A 16,465-nucleotide genomic window follows, 5' to 3' on the forward strand; every position below is an offset into this window, starting at 1 on the left:
CTAGGCTGATTATGCCACTTACTGCCGGCTTCAGTGTGCTCTTGAAGAACTCCACCTATGTGGGTTTTTCAGGAAGTGCTAGAATGTAAGTACTCAATGAGAAAATACAGACCCCAAAGTAACTTTTTTGCTCTGGGAAGAACATTTTTAAATAAAAACTTCAGAACAACTCTTCAGAAGTCTACAGTATAAACTGCATGGACTTCAAGGATTTCCCTAAAGTTTCCTTCATAGAGTCATACAGTATGAAACAGACCCTTCAGTCCAACCAGTCTATTGCCGAACATAATCCCAAACTAAGCTAGTCCCACCTGCCTTCTCCTGGCCCAAATCCATCTGAACCTTTCCTATTCATGTATCCATTCAAATGTCTTTTAAACATTGTAATTATACCCCCATGCAAGACATCCTCAGGAAATTCATTCCACATGCAAATCGCCCTCTGTGTAAAACATTTGCCTCTTAAGATTTTTTAAAATCTCCCTGCTCTTCCCCCGGTCTTGAAATTCTCCATCTTGGGGAAACGGCAACTACCATTAACTCTATCTATCCCTCTCATTATTTTATAAACTTGCATAAGGTCACCTCTCAACCTCCTATGCTTCAATGAAAAATGTCCCTGCCTATCCAGCCTTTCTTTATAACGCAAACCTTCCATACCTGGTAACTTCCTGGTAAATCTGTTCTCAACTCTCTCCAGCTTGATAATATCCTTCCTGTAGTGGGGCGACCAGAACTGAACACAGTATTCCAGAAGTAGCCTCACCAGTTCCCTGTACAAAGCAATGAAGACAAGTGTGCCAAACGCCTTTTTAATCATCCTGTCTATATGTGAAGTGAACTTTAAAGAATTATGTACTTGCACTCCTATGTCACTCTGTTCTACAATACTACCCAAGGCCCTATGGTCAATTGTATAAGCCCTACCCTTGTTTGTTGTACTGAAATGCAATACATCACATTTATCCAGATCAAAGTCCATTTGCTATTTTTCAGCCCATTGACCCATTTGATCAAGATCCTTTTGTAATTTCAGAAAACTATCTTCGCTCTACTATGCCACCAACTTTGGTGTCATCTGAAAACTTTCTAGCTATGTCTTCTATATTCTCATCCAAATCATTTATATAAATGACAAATAAAAGAGGACCTAGAACTGATCCCTGTGGAACACCGTTGGCCACAGGCCTCCAGTCTGAAAAGCAACCTCCACCATTACTCTCTGCCTCTTGCCATTAAGCCAATTATATATCCAATTGGCAAGGTCACCCTCAATCCCATGTGACCTAACTATAACTGAGTGTAATTCTGATGTGACAAGGATATTGGCCATCTTTACCTGCAATGTGTTGTAGATTTCTCATTGCAATATTATAGGAAGAATATTGTAGAATTAGACAAGATGTGGTCATATGACTGATATTTGTCATTAGCCTTCTGGGCTCATGGAAAATGTAATCTTGTTTACACTCTGGAAGACCCACCAAAACTGTTATTGAAGTATTCTAGAATTAAAGGAATAGGCAAGTGTAGCCTTACATTTTATAATCTGACCTTGACTTTTTACCATGGTCTTAAGGAGTGGGCACAGGATGAACGTTTGAAAAAGTACGTTGAATGGGCAGTTTGTATTAAACTATTCTATGTATAAGTGATAAATGTTTGAAATGGGAATCTTGGGATGTTTCAAAATCAAATCACACCCTGATCAGTGAAAAAAAAAACTTTTTGGGGTAAAGTGGAAGATCCTGCTGAGCTCAAGCAGAACCTCAACTATGGTAGCTGTATAGTTACTTGTCAGCTTGGAGAAGTGCCACTTGGAATCTTTCCAGTATCTTGCCTTTATAAGATTCACACTGCAGATAGTGCTCGTATGTGAATACTCTTGCCAAAAGGGCAAAATTATGAAATTCAGAAACAGCTGGTTGATATTCTGACTGAACAACATTGTTGCAGCACAAGTTCTAGACCATTGGGGTTTTAAAATTAACTCACTGCCAACTGGGACTTCTTCTAAATACCACATTTCAAAATTCAGTAACCAAGAGGAATGCTTTTTTAAAATATTCGAATTTTGTGCTCAATATGTGGGATACACATGTAAAAGAATCAATCTCTCTTTTTCAGAAACCTAGTGTTAGCAGTAAGCAGATCCATACCAGCGATAGTTTAGTGAGATATAGAATAAAGCTGTCCCTTTCTGCTCCAACGTTGTATGTCTGGTGTATCCTCAAAAGAGAACACTAACTAGACCGATATTACTCTGATAGAAAGATGTCATATTTAATTTCATAAGAAGACTCTGATATCTATGAATTTTCTCTGTCAATTTAATTTGCAGTCTGCTGACTGTGCATCACCCAACTAATTGATTGCATAGTTCAAGCATCCATAGCTAATATCTCGGTAAATACAGGGTAATGCTATTGTGAATTTACTTCCTTCTTGAGTAATTTTATTAGAGAGGATCTGTAAAGTCCACCAGCTCTTGTTCAGTGGAGGAATGACTGATCCATTCATTTAGAGGCAGGATTAAGGAAAACCCCAAAGTGTTCTGAAACTTATGTTAGGAACAAGGGGATGGCCAGAGTGAGGATAGGGCCGATCAGGGATAGTGGAGGGAACTTCTGACTGGAGTCGGAGGAGATAGGGCAGGTCCTTAATGAATACTTTGCTTCAGTATTCACTAGTGAGAGGGACCTTGTCATTTGTGAGGACAGCGTGAAACAGGCTGTTACGCTCGAGCAAGTTAATGTTAAGAAGGAAAATGTGCTGGGAAGTTTGAAAAGCATGAGGATAGATAAGTCCCGTGGGCCAGATAGGATATACCCAAGGTTACTATAAGAAGTCAGGGAGGAGATTGCTGCTTCTTTGGCAATGATCTTTGCGTCCTCACTGTCTCCTGGAGTAGTACCTGATGATTGGAGGGTGGTGAATGTTATTCCCTTGTTCAAGAAAATGACAGTCTGATGTTGGTGGTGGACAAATTATTGAGAGGATTCTGAGAAAGAGTATTTATGATTATTTGGAAAAGCATAGTTTGATTAGAGATAGTTAGCATGGCTTTGTGAGGGCAAGTCTTATTGAATTTTTTGAGGATGTGAAGGTAGAGCGGTGGATGTGGTGTAAGTGGATTTTAGCAAGGCATTTAATAAAATTCCCCATGTCAGCTCATTCAGAAAGTAAGGAGGCATGGGATACAGGGAAATTTGGCTGTCTGGATATAGAATTGGCTGGCCTGTAGAAGACAGAGGGTGGTAGTAGATGGGAAAGTATTCAGCCCAGAGCTTGGTGACCAGTGATGTTCCACAGGGATCTGTTCTGGGACCTCTGCTCTTTGTGATTTTTATAAACAGCTCGGATGAGGAAGTGGAAGGATGGGTTAGTAAGTTTGATGATGACACAAAGTTGGTGGAGTTGTGGATATTGTGGAGGGCTGTTGTAGTTTGCTACAGGGCATTGACAAGATGCAGAGCTGGGCTAAGAAGTGGCAGATGGAGTTCAACCTGGAAAAATGTGAAGTGATTCATTTTGGAAGGTCAAATTTGAATGCAGGATTAAAGGCAGGATTCTTGGCAGTGTGAAGGAACAGAGGGATCTTGGGATCCACGCTCATAGATCCCTCAAAGTTGCCATCCAAGTTGATAGGGTTGTTATGAAGGCATATGGTGAGTTGGCTTTCATTAGCAGTAGGATTGAGTTGAAGAGCCATGAGGTTATACTGCAGCTCTAGATAGCCCTGGTTAGACCAAACGTGGAATATTGTGTTCAGTTCTGGTCGCCTCATGATAGGAAGAATGTGGAAGCTTTAGAGAAAGTGCAGAGGAGATTTACCAGGATGCTGCTTGGACCAGAGGGCACGTCTTATGAGGAAGCTCAGGCTTTTCTTATTGGAGCAAAGAAGGATGAGAGGTAACTTGATAGAGGTGTACCCCAAGATGATGAAAGTCATAGATAGAGTGAATAGCCAGATACTTTTTCCCATGGCGAAATGACTATCATGAGGGGGCATAATTTTAAAGTGATTGGAGGAAGGTTTAGGGGAGATGTCAGAGGTAGGTTCTTTACACAGAGAGTGGTGGGTGTGTGGAATGCACTGCCAGCAGTTATAGTCGAGTCAGATATATTAGGGCCATTTAAGTGACTCTTGGATAGGCACATGTAGGTTAGTTTGACCTTAGAGTAGGATAAAGGGTCAGCACAACATTGAGGCCTGAAGGGCCTATACTGTGCTGTACTGTTTTATGTTCATTCAGATGTTAGAATAGCTAATTTTTTCCCAAAGTTGAAGACAAAGTCAATTATTTGTGAGGTTGCTAATGCTTCAGGAGGCGAGAGCCTATGGCAGCAAGCAATCTCTTTTTCAAATTCTACTGATGAATGAGTTTTATTTAATTGTGAAAAGTACCTTCTTAATTTTGACTCATTTTCTTGAGGGATACGATTTACACTTGACCTGTAGTGCTTTTATTCATTCTGCTTTTTTGCCAGGCAGTTGCTTGGTTTGGGCATGCATGTTTTGAATACACGCCCTTGTATTGAAATAGCCAGGTTATTGCCACAATCTATTGAGATTGTATTCCAAAAGCTTTGAAATATCTTTACTAAATCTTCCAGTGCTTGAAATTTCATGTTGATCTTTGCTTTTGTGAATTATTTAGTTTTGACTGATCTACTTGTTGGAGAAGTATAACATGACTGGATTTGTGTCATTTCCAGTGAAGTAATTCTGTGAAAATGGTACATTCCTATGCATTTCCAGATATTTTGCATTTAAGTCAGAATTTATTTTGTAGTGAGTAAGAACTTTCTCATGCAGTGGTGCTTGGCACTCAACATGTAAGTATATCTCTCATAGTCTGAAAACAATGTTTACACTTTACCATTTCCTGCATTCTCATCTGTGGCTGTGCGATGAGTTGGTGTGGATGGCAAATACTGACACGGTTGCTCTTTGCTGCCTCGCAGCACTGGAGACCCAGGTTCGATTCTAGCCTTGGATGACTGTGCAGAATTTGCACGTTCTCCCATGTCTGCATGGGTTTCTTCTGGGTGCATCGGTTTCGTCCCAGAGTCCAAAGATGTGCAGATTGGGTGAATTGGCAATGGTAAAGTTGTTCTCCCTGTTCAGGGATGTGGAGGCTAGGTAGGTTAGCCAAGGTAAATGTGGAATTACAGGATCCGGGTAGGGACTGGGTCTGGGTGGGATGCTGTGCAGACACTCTGTGCGTACTTAATGGGCTGTATGGCCTCCTTCTGCCATGTTGGGTAACTATAATTCTATGATGTATCCCATAAAGCTGAACTGGATTTCACACTGATTCACTGATATTTTGTTTGGTACAAATGGTTAAAATCTGATATTAATTTTGCTAGAATGTTAAATTATTTAAATATAAGGGCTTTCTGGCTTAGAAGTTTGGCATGCTCATTCAGATCCTGGTGCAGTGTATAATTGTGGGGAATTTACAGGATGGGTACAGTTAAGCTGAAGTGACACAAATTCTGAAAGCCTTTTGAAAGGCTCTGAGACATGTCAGTCTTTTCATGGCCTTTGCCATGGTTACTAGCGGAGTGAGTTGAGATAAGATGGACAGAATTAAAGGGAAAGGATGCACCTGCTGGTATCAAAAGAGCAAACAAACACTGATGCTCTGTCAGAGATGCACTGAAGTGACTGCCATGATTGTTGAATCAAAGTCAGTCTGTATGTCAGTCTATATCATAAGTCTCTACTGTTGTGTTCCGAGCATATGGCAGAAGCAGATTTCGGGTTACAGCTATACTCATTGTCCTTGCCAGTCATGTGGTGCATGTTAGGAATGAAAGTCCTCATGGTAGATGGCACAACCAAACATTACATTCAAAATACATGTCATTTGTGGACAGTTAGCCAAGCCTAATCTTGTTGGGTGCAACAATGGTGGATGCACCCAATGAGCTGTGGTTTGCTAACCTACCTTACATGCCTACCTTGTCTAGTAACACAAAGATTGACAAGCTGTGGTTGAATGTTTCTGGGGAACTACAGTTAGGTCTTCACATATATCTGTCACTTTGGATCTGCTGTCCCAGGCTGTTAACCGGCTGCTAAAGCATGTTATGCTCACTGTCTTCTGTACATGCAAGAGTGTGCGCACTTGTGGATGGGAAGAAAATGTCTTTTCTACACTTAGACCTGTCTGACATTCTCCTTTGGTGGTTCTCTTTTCCTTACAAGCTTGTTGGATGTTAAGACTTTCTCTGGGAAAGTAATGGTGCTGGGGCAAACAAACTCAATTCAATTGCACAAAGGAAAATGATGCCTGGAAACTGTTCAGTTGATCTGCATTTTGCACTACCCAATGTCTCACAACCTAAGAAAGCCCATCTCTGATTTTTTTTGTTTTGAAAGTGTCATTGACCTGGCATAAGTACATTGGAAAAACAGAGGAGGAGGTAATATTCCTTCAGTTTCACACTTTGTTGGCAAGTATTAGGCTCAGGTGAAAGGAGAATTGAAAAGAAAAGAGAAACCAGAGTGTACTAAATGACCAAGGAATGGCAGTTGGAAGAGGAAAGCCAGCTGAACAGATAACCTTACTCTTCAGCAATCACCTGTCAACATCATATAGATGATTGAAGTATAATGATGATTGCACAAAGATTTGCACATTGTCTTTTTATTTTCTTAATTTACTAGTGTGGCTATCTCGCCCTTCCTTCCAGCCCTTACTTTACTTTCTTTACATTCTAAAGAAGGTTTTGAAATGTGGAATTTATTGTAGTTAGCAGTACTCTGCTTTGAAAAGTTTGTGCAACAGCCAGGGACAATCAGTTGCAGCACTCTGATGATTCAGTTTTGTGCCACTGTGGTTGGCTAGTGGACAAAAAAAAATTAAAAGGTTTTGATTTTCTGACGTGTACTGATATAGATCAGAATTTCCAGTACACTACATGAATACAGCTGAAAGTTATTTGAGGCCTCTTTTACTTAAAAACAATAGTAAATACTGAATTCATCTCATGCACTTAAAATGACTGGATTTTGGTTTGGAACTGATTACAGCTAATCTTAAAACACCCATAACTTTTGTGTTTGTGTTGTGTGCAATATTTCTATAAAGTTTCTATTTGATCGTTTTTGAAGAAAATGTGAAATTAAACATTTTGTAGTGACTGCCTTCAATTTCTATATGGACGTTTTTTGAGTTTCATTTCAAATTACAAATATCTATTGGTTGAAGTACCAAATTTAAAACAAGAAAACAATTTGCAATGGTCCCTTGAAGGGCCAGAGGTTCTGCATTCAGCAACTTTTGCACACTCAGTTCATTGGTACTTCAAGTAAAAACAATGACTGCAGATGCTGGAAACCAGATTCTGGATTAGTGGTGCTGGAAGAGCACAGCAGTTCAGGCAGCATCCGAGGAACAGTACTGCTCCTCGGATGCTGCCTGAACTGCTGTGCTCTTCCAGCACCACTAATCCAGAATCTGGTTTCCAGCATCTGCAGTCATTGTTTTTACTTGAAGTACCAATGAACTGAGTGTGCAAAAGTTGCTGAATGCAGAACCTCTGGCCCTTCAAGGGACCATTGCAAATTGTTTTCTTGTTTTAAATTGGAAGAAATGTGAAAGACTGAAAAGCTTCACAAATATTTTTTAGATGGCTGCAGGCTCTCAACACAGACTGTGGAGTTTGAGCTGATTTCACACTATAGCCTTGTTATGTGCCAACATCAGGAAAGTTAAAAAGTGGTCGTAATCTAACTAAAACGTGCTATGTCAATTTTGTATTGCTTTTTGGTTTTAGGATAGAAGGGATTGAAGCCTATGGGATCAATTGTCCTCTGCCATTGGTGCCGGCAAACTAAGATGTAGAGACTGTCAGCAAGCTGCAAATGCAGCTCTGAAAACTGGTTGAAAAATAATTTTTAACAGTTGGTCAAACAAAAATCAAAGCATTGTATTAGTAATAGGAGGAAGAAACTTTGAAAGGATGTTCCCCTTTTAAGAGCACCATTGCATAAGGAGTTTACTGTAAACTGGCTCAAAATAGGCTTTACAAGACAAATAGCAGCATTTTCATGAAATTGAGCTCAGCACTGATATTCATAGAATCATGGAATCCCTGTGGTGTGGAAGCAAGCCATTTGACCCATCGTGTCCACACTGACCTTCTGAAAAGCATCCCACCTGGACCCAATGTCCTACCTGATTTCTGTAACTCTGCATTTCCTATGGCTAATTGACCTAGCCCTGCACATCATTGAACACTATGGGCAATTTAGCATGGCAAATCCACCTAACCTGCACATCTTTGGACATTAAACATGTATTTTAGAAGAAATTCTGTATTCCTCTTGAGGCAGAAATTTTCCAGCGTAGTTCCAAACCAACAATGCAGCCAGTCGGAGAATTGCGAGGCAAAGGAATCCGACCAGAAATGGGTTCAAACGCTGAGACTCTTTTTCTCTTGGATATCTGTTGTTGACACATGCCTAGGTGAATCTACTGTTTGGTGTATAGTTTGGTTACTTAGTGGAGACATAACCATAACTGAATATTAAAAATATTCGTACCATGTTTACTCATGAAAAATAATTGTGACTTGTTATGTGAAAGAAACAAGGTTTCTATTTTCTGACTATTATGTCTCTTGAATGATTTTTCAAGCTCCCCACAACAATTTACAATCAAGATCTCTGTCGATCATATTGGATCTTATTGCTCACTTTTGTGGTTTATTTGGTTCAGACAATGCAGTTCTCAAAGGAATAATGAGGGATTTGCTTGGTGTCTTTTACTTGTGTGCTGTTTGAACACACATGCATAATATTCACTATATATGCATTGTACAAAAGGTCTTGTATGAAATGTAGAATCTGGTAGTAATCTTAAAATGATTGAACTCTGTCATAACTGTGTATTTAATGAAATACAGAGTAAGCTTGAATTATCCAGTGCACAACATCACTCCTGTACAAGATTAGTGAGGGCAATTTTCTGTCAATATGAAAGACATTTAGCTGTTAATACTTTAATTGTGAAGTAAAGCAGCACTGTCCAATACATGTGGCTAATTGCAAATCCAGTTGTTGTTAATTGCATTTTTATTTCTTATAAGTAAAACACTGTGATGAAATTCCTTATCGGTCATCTTAATGCACATTTACGCAAAGTGTATCTAAACAATACTCCTGCTTCTAAAAAGGTAAACTGAAAAACAACTAGCATAAGTTTTTTTTAAAATCTCTATGATGGTGTTGCTTCTTTGGTTGCTCGGATTTTTTAAAAAAAATATGTATAACACTGAACATCAACATCACCAGCGTGCACAAACGACCGGGTGAGTTGTGATTATGTTCAGCTTGATCAATCAGAAAAACCACTCCAGATCTGCAGGAGACTGAAAGCCCACCCACTAATGAGCAGCTGTAAAAGAGCCACTATAACAACATGTGAGCAGCATCCAAGCACATTCTGAAAGGAGAACGGAAGATCACAGATGTGGAATGGGAGGCACACACAGTGTGAGTGACTGAGTGTGTGTATGTGTGTTGCAAAAGCTAAAGGCTCAATGAATACACTTGAAGAAAAATAAACATTTAAAAGGCTGACACCCAAACTGCAAGAATAATCAGGAAAGAATGAATAGGTTGATAGTTGAATAAAATGAATATTTCTAGAAAAGAGAAGATTGAGGAATGATCTATTGGAAGTTCTTTAACTTTTGAAGAAAATTGATATGGTTGACACAGAGTGTTTTCACTTGTGGACAAATGGAAAACTGGAGGCCATAATATAAAACAATCCGATTGGGAATTTAAAAGACATTTCTTCACCCAAACAGCGGTGATTGATTGATCTATTGGAGGGAGCTTGCAAGGAGTTGCACGGTGTCGGTGCTATCTTGAACTTTTTTGAGGATGTTAACTTAATTCCACAGGAAATGGTTGAGGTGAGTAGTACAGACACTACATTAACACATGAAGGAGAAGAGAACAGAAGGTTATGTTGATGGAAATCAGAGAAGAGTACACTGGAGCAAAAATAGCAAAAAGGAATTCTTCAGCAAATGTAAACAGTGTCATGTTTCACATTGAATGGTTAAAGACATTTTTTTCAGTAAATATGTGCACATGCAGTCCAATGATCTGTGTTGTGTGAAAGGTATTTTATGGTGAAATGTGTACTTGTGACTAAAATACTGTTGCTGTAGACATACCTGCAGCTGATCAGCCTGTTGTTTTATTGGGAAAACTAAAACAAAATATACAGCCACCTATTTATGACCAGATTAAGTATCTAAAGTCGTATAGCATCTTTGTGAACTGAAGTTTCTAGATTATTATTTCCGCCAGGAAGAAGGAAACATTTTAAATATGACATGTCGATGTGAGATTTCTGATATTTTGCAGTCCTGGTAGGAAATACACTGGTCTGTAGTTTTGTGGACATCATTGCATCAATTTTGTTATGTTGTTGTATTCAGATTTATTTAGTCCTATTCTCTAGGGCACCAGATGCCCCCCTCCCCCGCCAAACCTTTCAGGTGAAAACATTTCAAAGGACGGAGGGAATCCAGTTTCCCACTTGTTCACTATTATCCTATCATATCCAAATTTGGACCCTCATAGACCAATTAGAACAGCCTGTATCTCCTATTTGTAATGAGCCTTTCTGCATTTCTGTGTCTATAACCCATGAGCCTTCCCTGATGGGAGATCATTATTCTGGAAGAAACAATGTAAATGTAAATGAATATACTCATTAGTGAGTTGCAGAGAAGTCTTTAGTGGTAACATGGTTATAATTCAGTTTGTTATTCCTTTGGTATTCTATATAGAAATTTTATAATCATTATTAGTATTCTACAGTGCTTGTACTGGAGCTAAAATGTTATGCCTATTTAAATATGTCTATTTAAAGAGGGCGCAGGAACAGAGACCATGGGAGTGTATATACACAAATCTTTGAAAGTAGCAGGCAAGTTGAGCAGGCTGTTTGAAAACCGCTTCTCAGATCCTTAGTTTTATCAGAAGGAGTAGAGTCAAAAGTAAGGAAGCTATGTTAAATCTTTATAAAATGCTGGTTAGTCCTCGGTTGGAGTGTTCAGTCCTGGACATTAAATACTTTATGTCAAGGCCTTGGAGAGGGTACTGAGGAAGTTTGTGAGGCAGAAAGGATCAAGGGGTTTCCATTGTTTGAAGAAGCTGGTTTATATTTCTTAGTGAGGAAAAAGTTAAGAGGAAATTTAAGAGGAATGTTCAAAATTATGCAGATTTGACCAAAGAAACAAGGAGCAACTTCCAGGCACAGAATGGACAATAACATAAGATTTAAGATGAATTGATAAATCACCAGAAGCCCACAGCAGTTGTTAGGATCAAAACTGACTGTTCAACAAGGTGGTGAAAGCAGGTGTAATTGTATCTTTCCAAAGAGAATTGGATATATAGCTGAAGGGAATAATTTGCAGGGTTGTACAGAAAGGACAGGAGAATGGGATTCATTTGACAGCTGTTCAAGAGGTGGCACAGGTGCACAGTGTTGAATGGCCGCTGTCTGTGCTGTGCCATTCATTAATTCTATATGATTCCACTGGTCTGGCAGTAACCATGTCATTTGCTCTTTACTGTAGGATCTGTCTGTGAAACGTTCCAGATCTCTATCTCCAAGGAGCTGTACTGGAGAAACAGAGGAATGGATAAAATTAAACAAAACAGAACAAAAGATTGAGAGCCTTGAGAAACTTTTAAAAATGAAGGTATTGTACAGTATATAGTAAACACTTGATTATTGACTATTTTAATACATGCCACACTGAGTCAGTTAAGCTCGAAGTAGCTATCCCGTTAATTAGTTCCTGTTCGTTGGAGCATTGCATGAAATCAGAATTCCTCAATATCAGGCTTCCTTTTAAACAATCATATGGTGTTGTGTTTTCTATTTTCATCATGTTCAACTGAACCCTATAAAATAAACCTGGACTAAACCACTGCTTAAAAACAGTCCAAATTATTTTATCTGACCAGATGGATGGGAGGACAAAGGAGCTGACAGTTGCTGGTTTTAGCCTCCAAAGCTGAGCAGGGGCCACTGACACTGTCCTGAAGCTTGGTAACCTTGTATATATTGGGTACTAATATTATCAGTGAGATTTGTCTGCAATTTCTGTTTGCAAGCTGTGAGGGACTTACTCACCTGGAGAGTATACGTTTGAAAGGGAGAGAAACCTGATGCTGGAAGAGGCTGGGTTTTGAAGTATTATTTATTTTTCTTGTTGGGCTAGGAAGCAGCAGGATGATTGGACCTCCTTAACACAAATTTCCTGATCCCCTATTTGTAATTTGCAAGATCCCCATTCGCTGATTCTGTTTCCTGACCGAGTACCTACATTCTCCTGTGGAATGCATTCCATGTCAATGGAGAATGGTTAAGAAAGGTATATACTTCAGTTCTTATCCCACCAAATAGTGTTCTTCTCACACCTGTCATTATTTTTGTTGTGTTGCACTAACATTAGTTGATTGTAAGTCTGATTTGGAAATCAATTCATTGGACAATGTGCCTTTGTGACGACATTTGGCAAAGTTTTGAATATTTTGGACTTATGTTTTCAGCACTGTTGGTGCCATTTTACTTTCAGACAGGCAAAGCAGGTTGTGCTGTGCTTCACATGCTGACTCTGCCAAATGATCTTTTGGTGGAAGTGAGAGCTGGGACCGTCTGTTGGAATTATGCAGAACAGGCAGTTGATGTCGATGCTGTCATCTTTGATCTGAACACTTGAGCTGATGCTAACAAATTCACAGTTGAATGTACATTGATATTCAGAGAGAAGGTCCCCAACAGCAGTATTCAAAGGGATCATCAACTGTTTTCTGTTTAGCTACTGATTGATTTCTTCTGCTTTCTGTTGCCATTCTGGTTGTTTAACTTGCTGAAGTCTACAAGTAATGGTGTAGCATTTGTTGAAGGACTTTGTCCTGTTTTTAGTGATATAGCACAAATTATTTGCTCTCAGATATAAATGGTAATTTGTATTTCTCTTGTTCTCTAACACGAAGGAGAGAATAAGCAGAGGTAACACAGAGTAGGATATATTGCTGGAAGAGGAGATGAAATAAGGATCTTAGCAGGAAGCTATATCTGCCAACAATGTTCTGTACATATTGCTTTCATTTGAACCTAATTGAGGAGTGGAATCCCAAATGGCTTTGGTTTATCAACCAAGGTCTCCCTGCAATCTGTTGCCTGATGTAGCCACAACTGCAGTGTCAGAACAGGACAAATATGGCATTACCAGTGGTTGTGAAGATAACTATGACAAAGAACTTTTATTTGTCTGGCTGCTTCCAGACTAGACCTGGAAACATTGCCAGATCTCTTGACTTGCCATCATTGACTTGTTCCATAATAGAGGCCACAAAGGCTCGATATTTCATGACAGCTGAATACAAATGCACATGTGAATTTGGAAGAGTTTGAGTTGACCAATTTATTGACAGGCCATTTACTGTATGCTGAGAGTTATGCTGTATGGTACCCTAAAATGTACTACACTGGAGAGGATTCCACTCACTGAAAGTGCAGGTAATGTGCAGTCATACATTAGGTGTTATGTAAGTCACTGCCTCGTATCCTGGCAATTGTCATGATGCCTTCAATCTGCAACAGTTGATGCACATTTGAGCCATCATGACAACTGAGAGTTGGTTCCTGAGCAACAAGGGCTAATCGCTGACTAAATGATTCAATATTTCGTTGTGAAACTTTCATTTGTAGGTAGTATGTATAAACAGTATGCCTTGCTGTTGTGTGTAATGTAGTGATTACAATGCTTTTGCAATCTGACTGCTGTGGAAGATCCTTATATTTCTTCATAGGGTGTGTACTATTTATTATGGATTGCTGTGTGCTGCACAGTCTTGCTATTGAAAGGGCATAGTCCTCACCATCTAGAATCATAAGAAATTTGAGCAGGGATAAGACATTCAACCCCTTGAACGTTCTGCATCTTTCAATAAGATCAGGGCCAATTCAATTGTGGCTTTAACACCACCTGACGTCATAATGCTCAATTCCCAACCAACACATCATCTATCTCGATGTAATCGACTTAGTGCTAATGAGCACAACCCCAAGTTCCTCTTCACTGCTATTCTGGTTGTTTAACTTGCTGAAGTCTACAGTGATACATCTTGGGCAGAATTTTTGTTGGCCAGACGGTTGCTATTGAAATATGGATGGGAGTTGCACATAGGAGCCCTCCAGAACCCCCATTTAGCATGTTCTGAAGGAATTGTTCAGGAAGCTAAGGTTTCTGCTGGGCAGCCTTTACACTAGGATCCCTGTAAAAATCTCTCTCTTAATCAGAGACTTTGGAGAAGTCTGATGAAATAAAATAGTGCTAAGGAAATGTTAGTCTATAGAATACATAGTATAACTCTTGAATGATTATTAAGCAGGCTCCACGCTTATCTCACACATAGCAACTACTTCTCCCCCAGACCACTTACACTCCTGCTATTCTCCACCACCATCCCCCTCCCTGCGAACAAACCCTGATCTGGCACTCTCTAGCTCCACCCAGACCCAACTCCTCATCACCCTGCAGAATCCAATATCAGTTCTCACCATACCACAACGTGACCCATCCAGCCACCAAACCCCTGCAGGCCCCTGCTATTGGACGCAGGCCCCTGCTATTGGACGCAGGCCCCTGCTATTGGACACAGACCCAAACAGACTTCTGTCTCCCTCCTCCATCATTCCTGACCCTTGACCATTCCTCCTCTCCCGAGCAGACCCAATTGAGCCCTCCCCTCACCCTGGCAAACCAACTGATGTGTTGGAGCACAGATAACTAGAGTGTTGTTACAGTCTGCAAGCCCCTTTGGTATCTGCAGTTATACTGGCAGCAGTTTGAGCTTGCATCATCTCAACGTGAGTTCCCAAATGCTTTTGCTGGTGCTGCAGTGGAAGCAGAGACAGCATCTATCAGATCCTGCATCCTGGTCCAGGTCTGCAAGTGCTCTCATGGAATCCACCATCACTTTCATGCAGGGAATCTCTGTACAAAGCCCAGTGCCAAAATGGCACTACCCTTCTCCATGCTCCTTGATATTGACAGCAGGCTGTCTGGCATGACTGGCAGTGCACCTGTCACAACCACATAAGAGGCATGGCTTCAGAGTAGTCTGAACTAAGAATTTATATCTGTGTTTCAATTTAAAAATAACCAACACAACTGTATGTTTTAATGGAAATAAAAGGTTAGTTTATGACTCAGTTTTTGCTAATGGCAATGGTAGAAAAAGGTGATATAGTTATGAGCTAAAATACAGAAGATAAAAATGAGATCTGTATTTACTCCGCCTGGCTTGCTTAATTTTCTTTTGTGAAGAAAGCTAATCTGTTTTAAAATAGACCGAACATGTTTTACAAAATGGCCACCAGAAACTAAAAATTTCCGTTTTTTTATCAGAAGAGGAGGACAACAAACTTTAAGTCAGATTTAGCATTGCCTCTGTATTCAGACAATTGTAGGTTGCTCCCAAAGGTGGACTGAGCAAAACAGGTTCTGGGAATGAATGAAAAGTGCTTTGTATCACTGCTATGACACTGCAGGTTGTGGTTCTTGGTAACTTTCTTTAAGACAACAGTCTTGTCTTTCTGTTGAGAAGCAGTTGCTGTTTCAAGGTGTCTCTCTACATGTATTCTGGGTAATCCAGATGGAGGACGGGAGAAATTTCTGGCTGTAACAGGCTATTCCTTTTTTGAGGTATTTTAGGTGTTGGAGATTATTTCCTCAAATTCCAGGAGCAGCAATTACTGTTTCATATGCTGTTGCATTGTTTTGGAAGTTTGGAGGGGAAAAAAGCCAAAACAATGGCACTTTTAAAAGAGAGAGGAACAAACAAAGGCAGCACATGGTCAGGTCAGTGCAGGAGAGATAAAGAAACCCACACTGTTAACTGACACAGCAGTGAACCTGTGCAGTTACTGCCTTTGCTGTTGAATTCATGTATTGCTGGACATTGGAGTGCATCCAGGAAAATAAACAAACAGTGAAGTTCACAACTGATCTTGGGGGAACCAGTTTGGCAGAGGTTACAGCACAGAAACAGATACGTGAATAGTTTTAAATATAGCCTTGCTGTAAATCTACAATAGTGAGTAGAGTGGGTTCTTTCTTGATTATATGTTTATTTGAGATATGTCTCTTGATTAAATTTAAAAATATAAACTATAAATATTAAGCTAGCCTGGAGCAGTGTTTTGTAGAGGAATAAAACGGTGCTATTTTCTGGGTCTGTTGATTGGAAGAAGCAAAATGGCCCTCAGTAGAGTGATATGCTCCTCTTGTGGGATATGGGAGTTTAGGGAGAGTTTGTGTTACAGTGGAATATATTTGCAATAAAAGCCATTGGTTGCGAATCCTATCAGATCGAATGGATCAGTTGAAGCAAAAGTGA

General features: G+C 39.8%; 1 protein-coding gene across 4 annotated transcripts in view; it reads left to right on the top strand.

Moving 5' to 3' along the window:
* cntln (centlein, centrosomal protein) overlaps positions 1-16,465 on the top strand; it is a 461,183-nt gene that overhangs the window by 157,694 nt on the left and 287,024 nt on the right. For all 4 annotated transcript variants that reach the window (XM_072589059.1, XM_072589060.1, XM_072589058.1 and 1 more), the window contains one exon: positions 11,626-11,751. In XM_072589059.1, the coding sequence (XP_072445160.1) occupies positions 11,626-11,751 (126 nt within the window). The remainder of the gene's footprint in view (positions 1-11,625; positions 11,752-16,465) is intronic.

The sequence above is a fragment of the Chiloscyllium punctatum genome, chromosome 2, assembly GCF_047496795.1.
Source record: "Chiloscyllium punctatum isolate Juve2018m chromosome 2, sChiPun1.3, whole genome shotgun sequence".
Taxonomy (NCBI): Eukaryota; Metazoa; Chordata; class Chondrichthyes; order Orectolobiformes; family Hemiscylliidae; genus Chiloscyllium; species Chiloscyllium punctatum.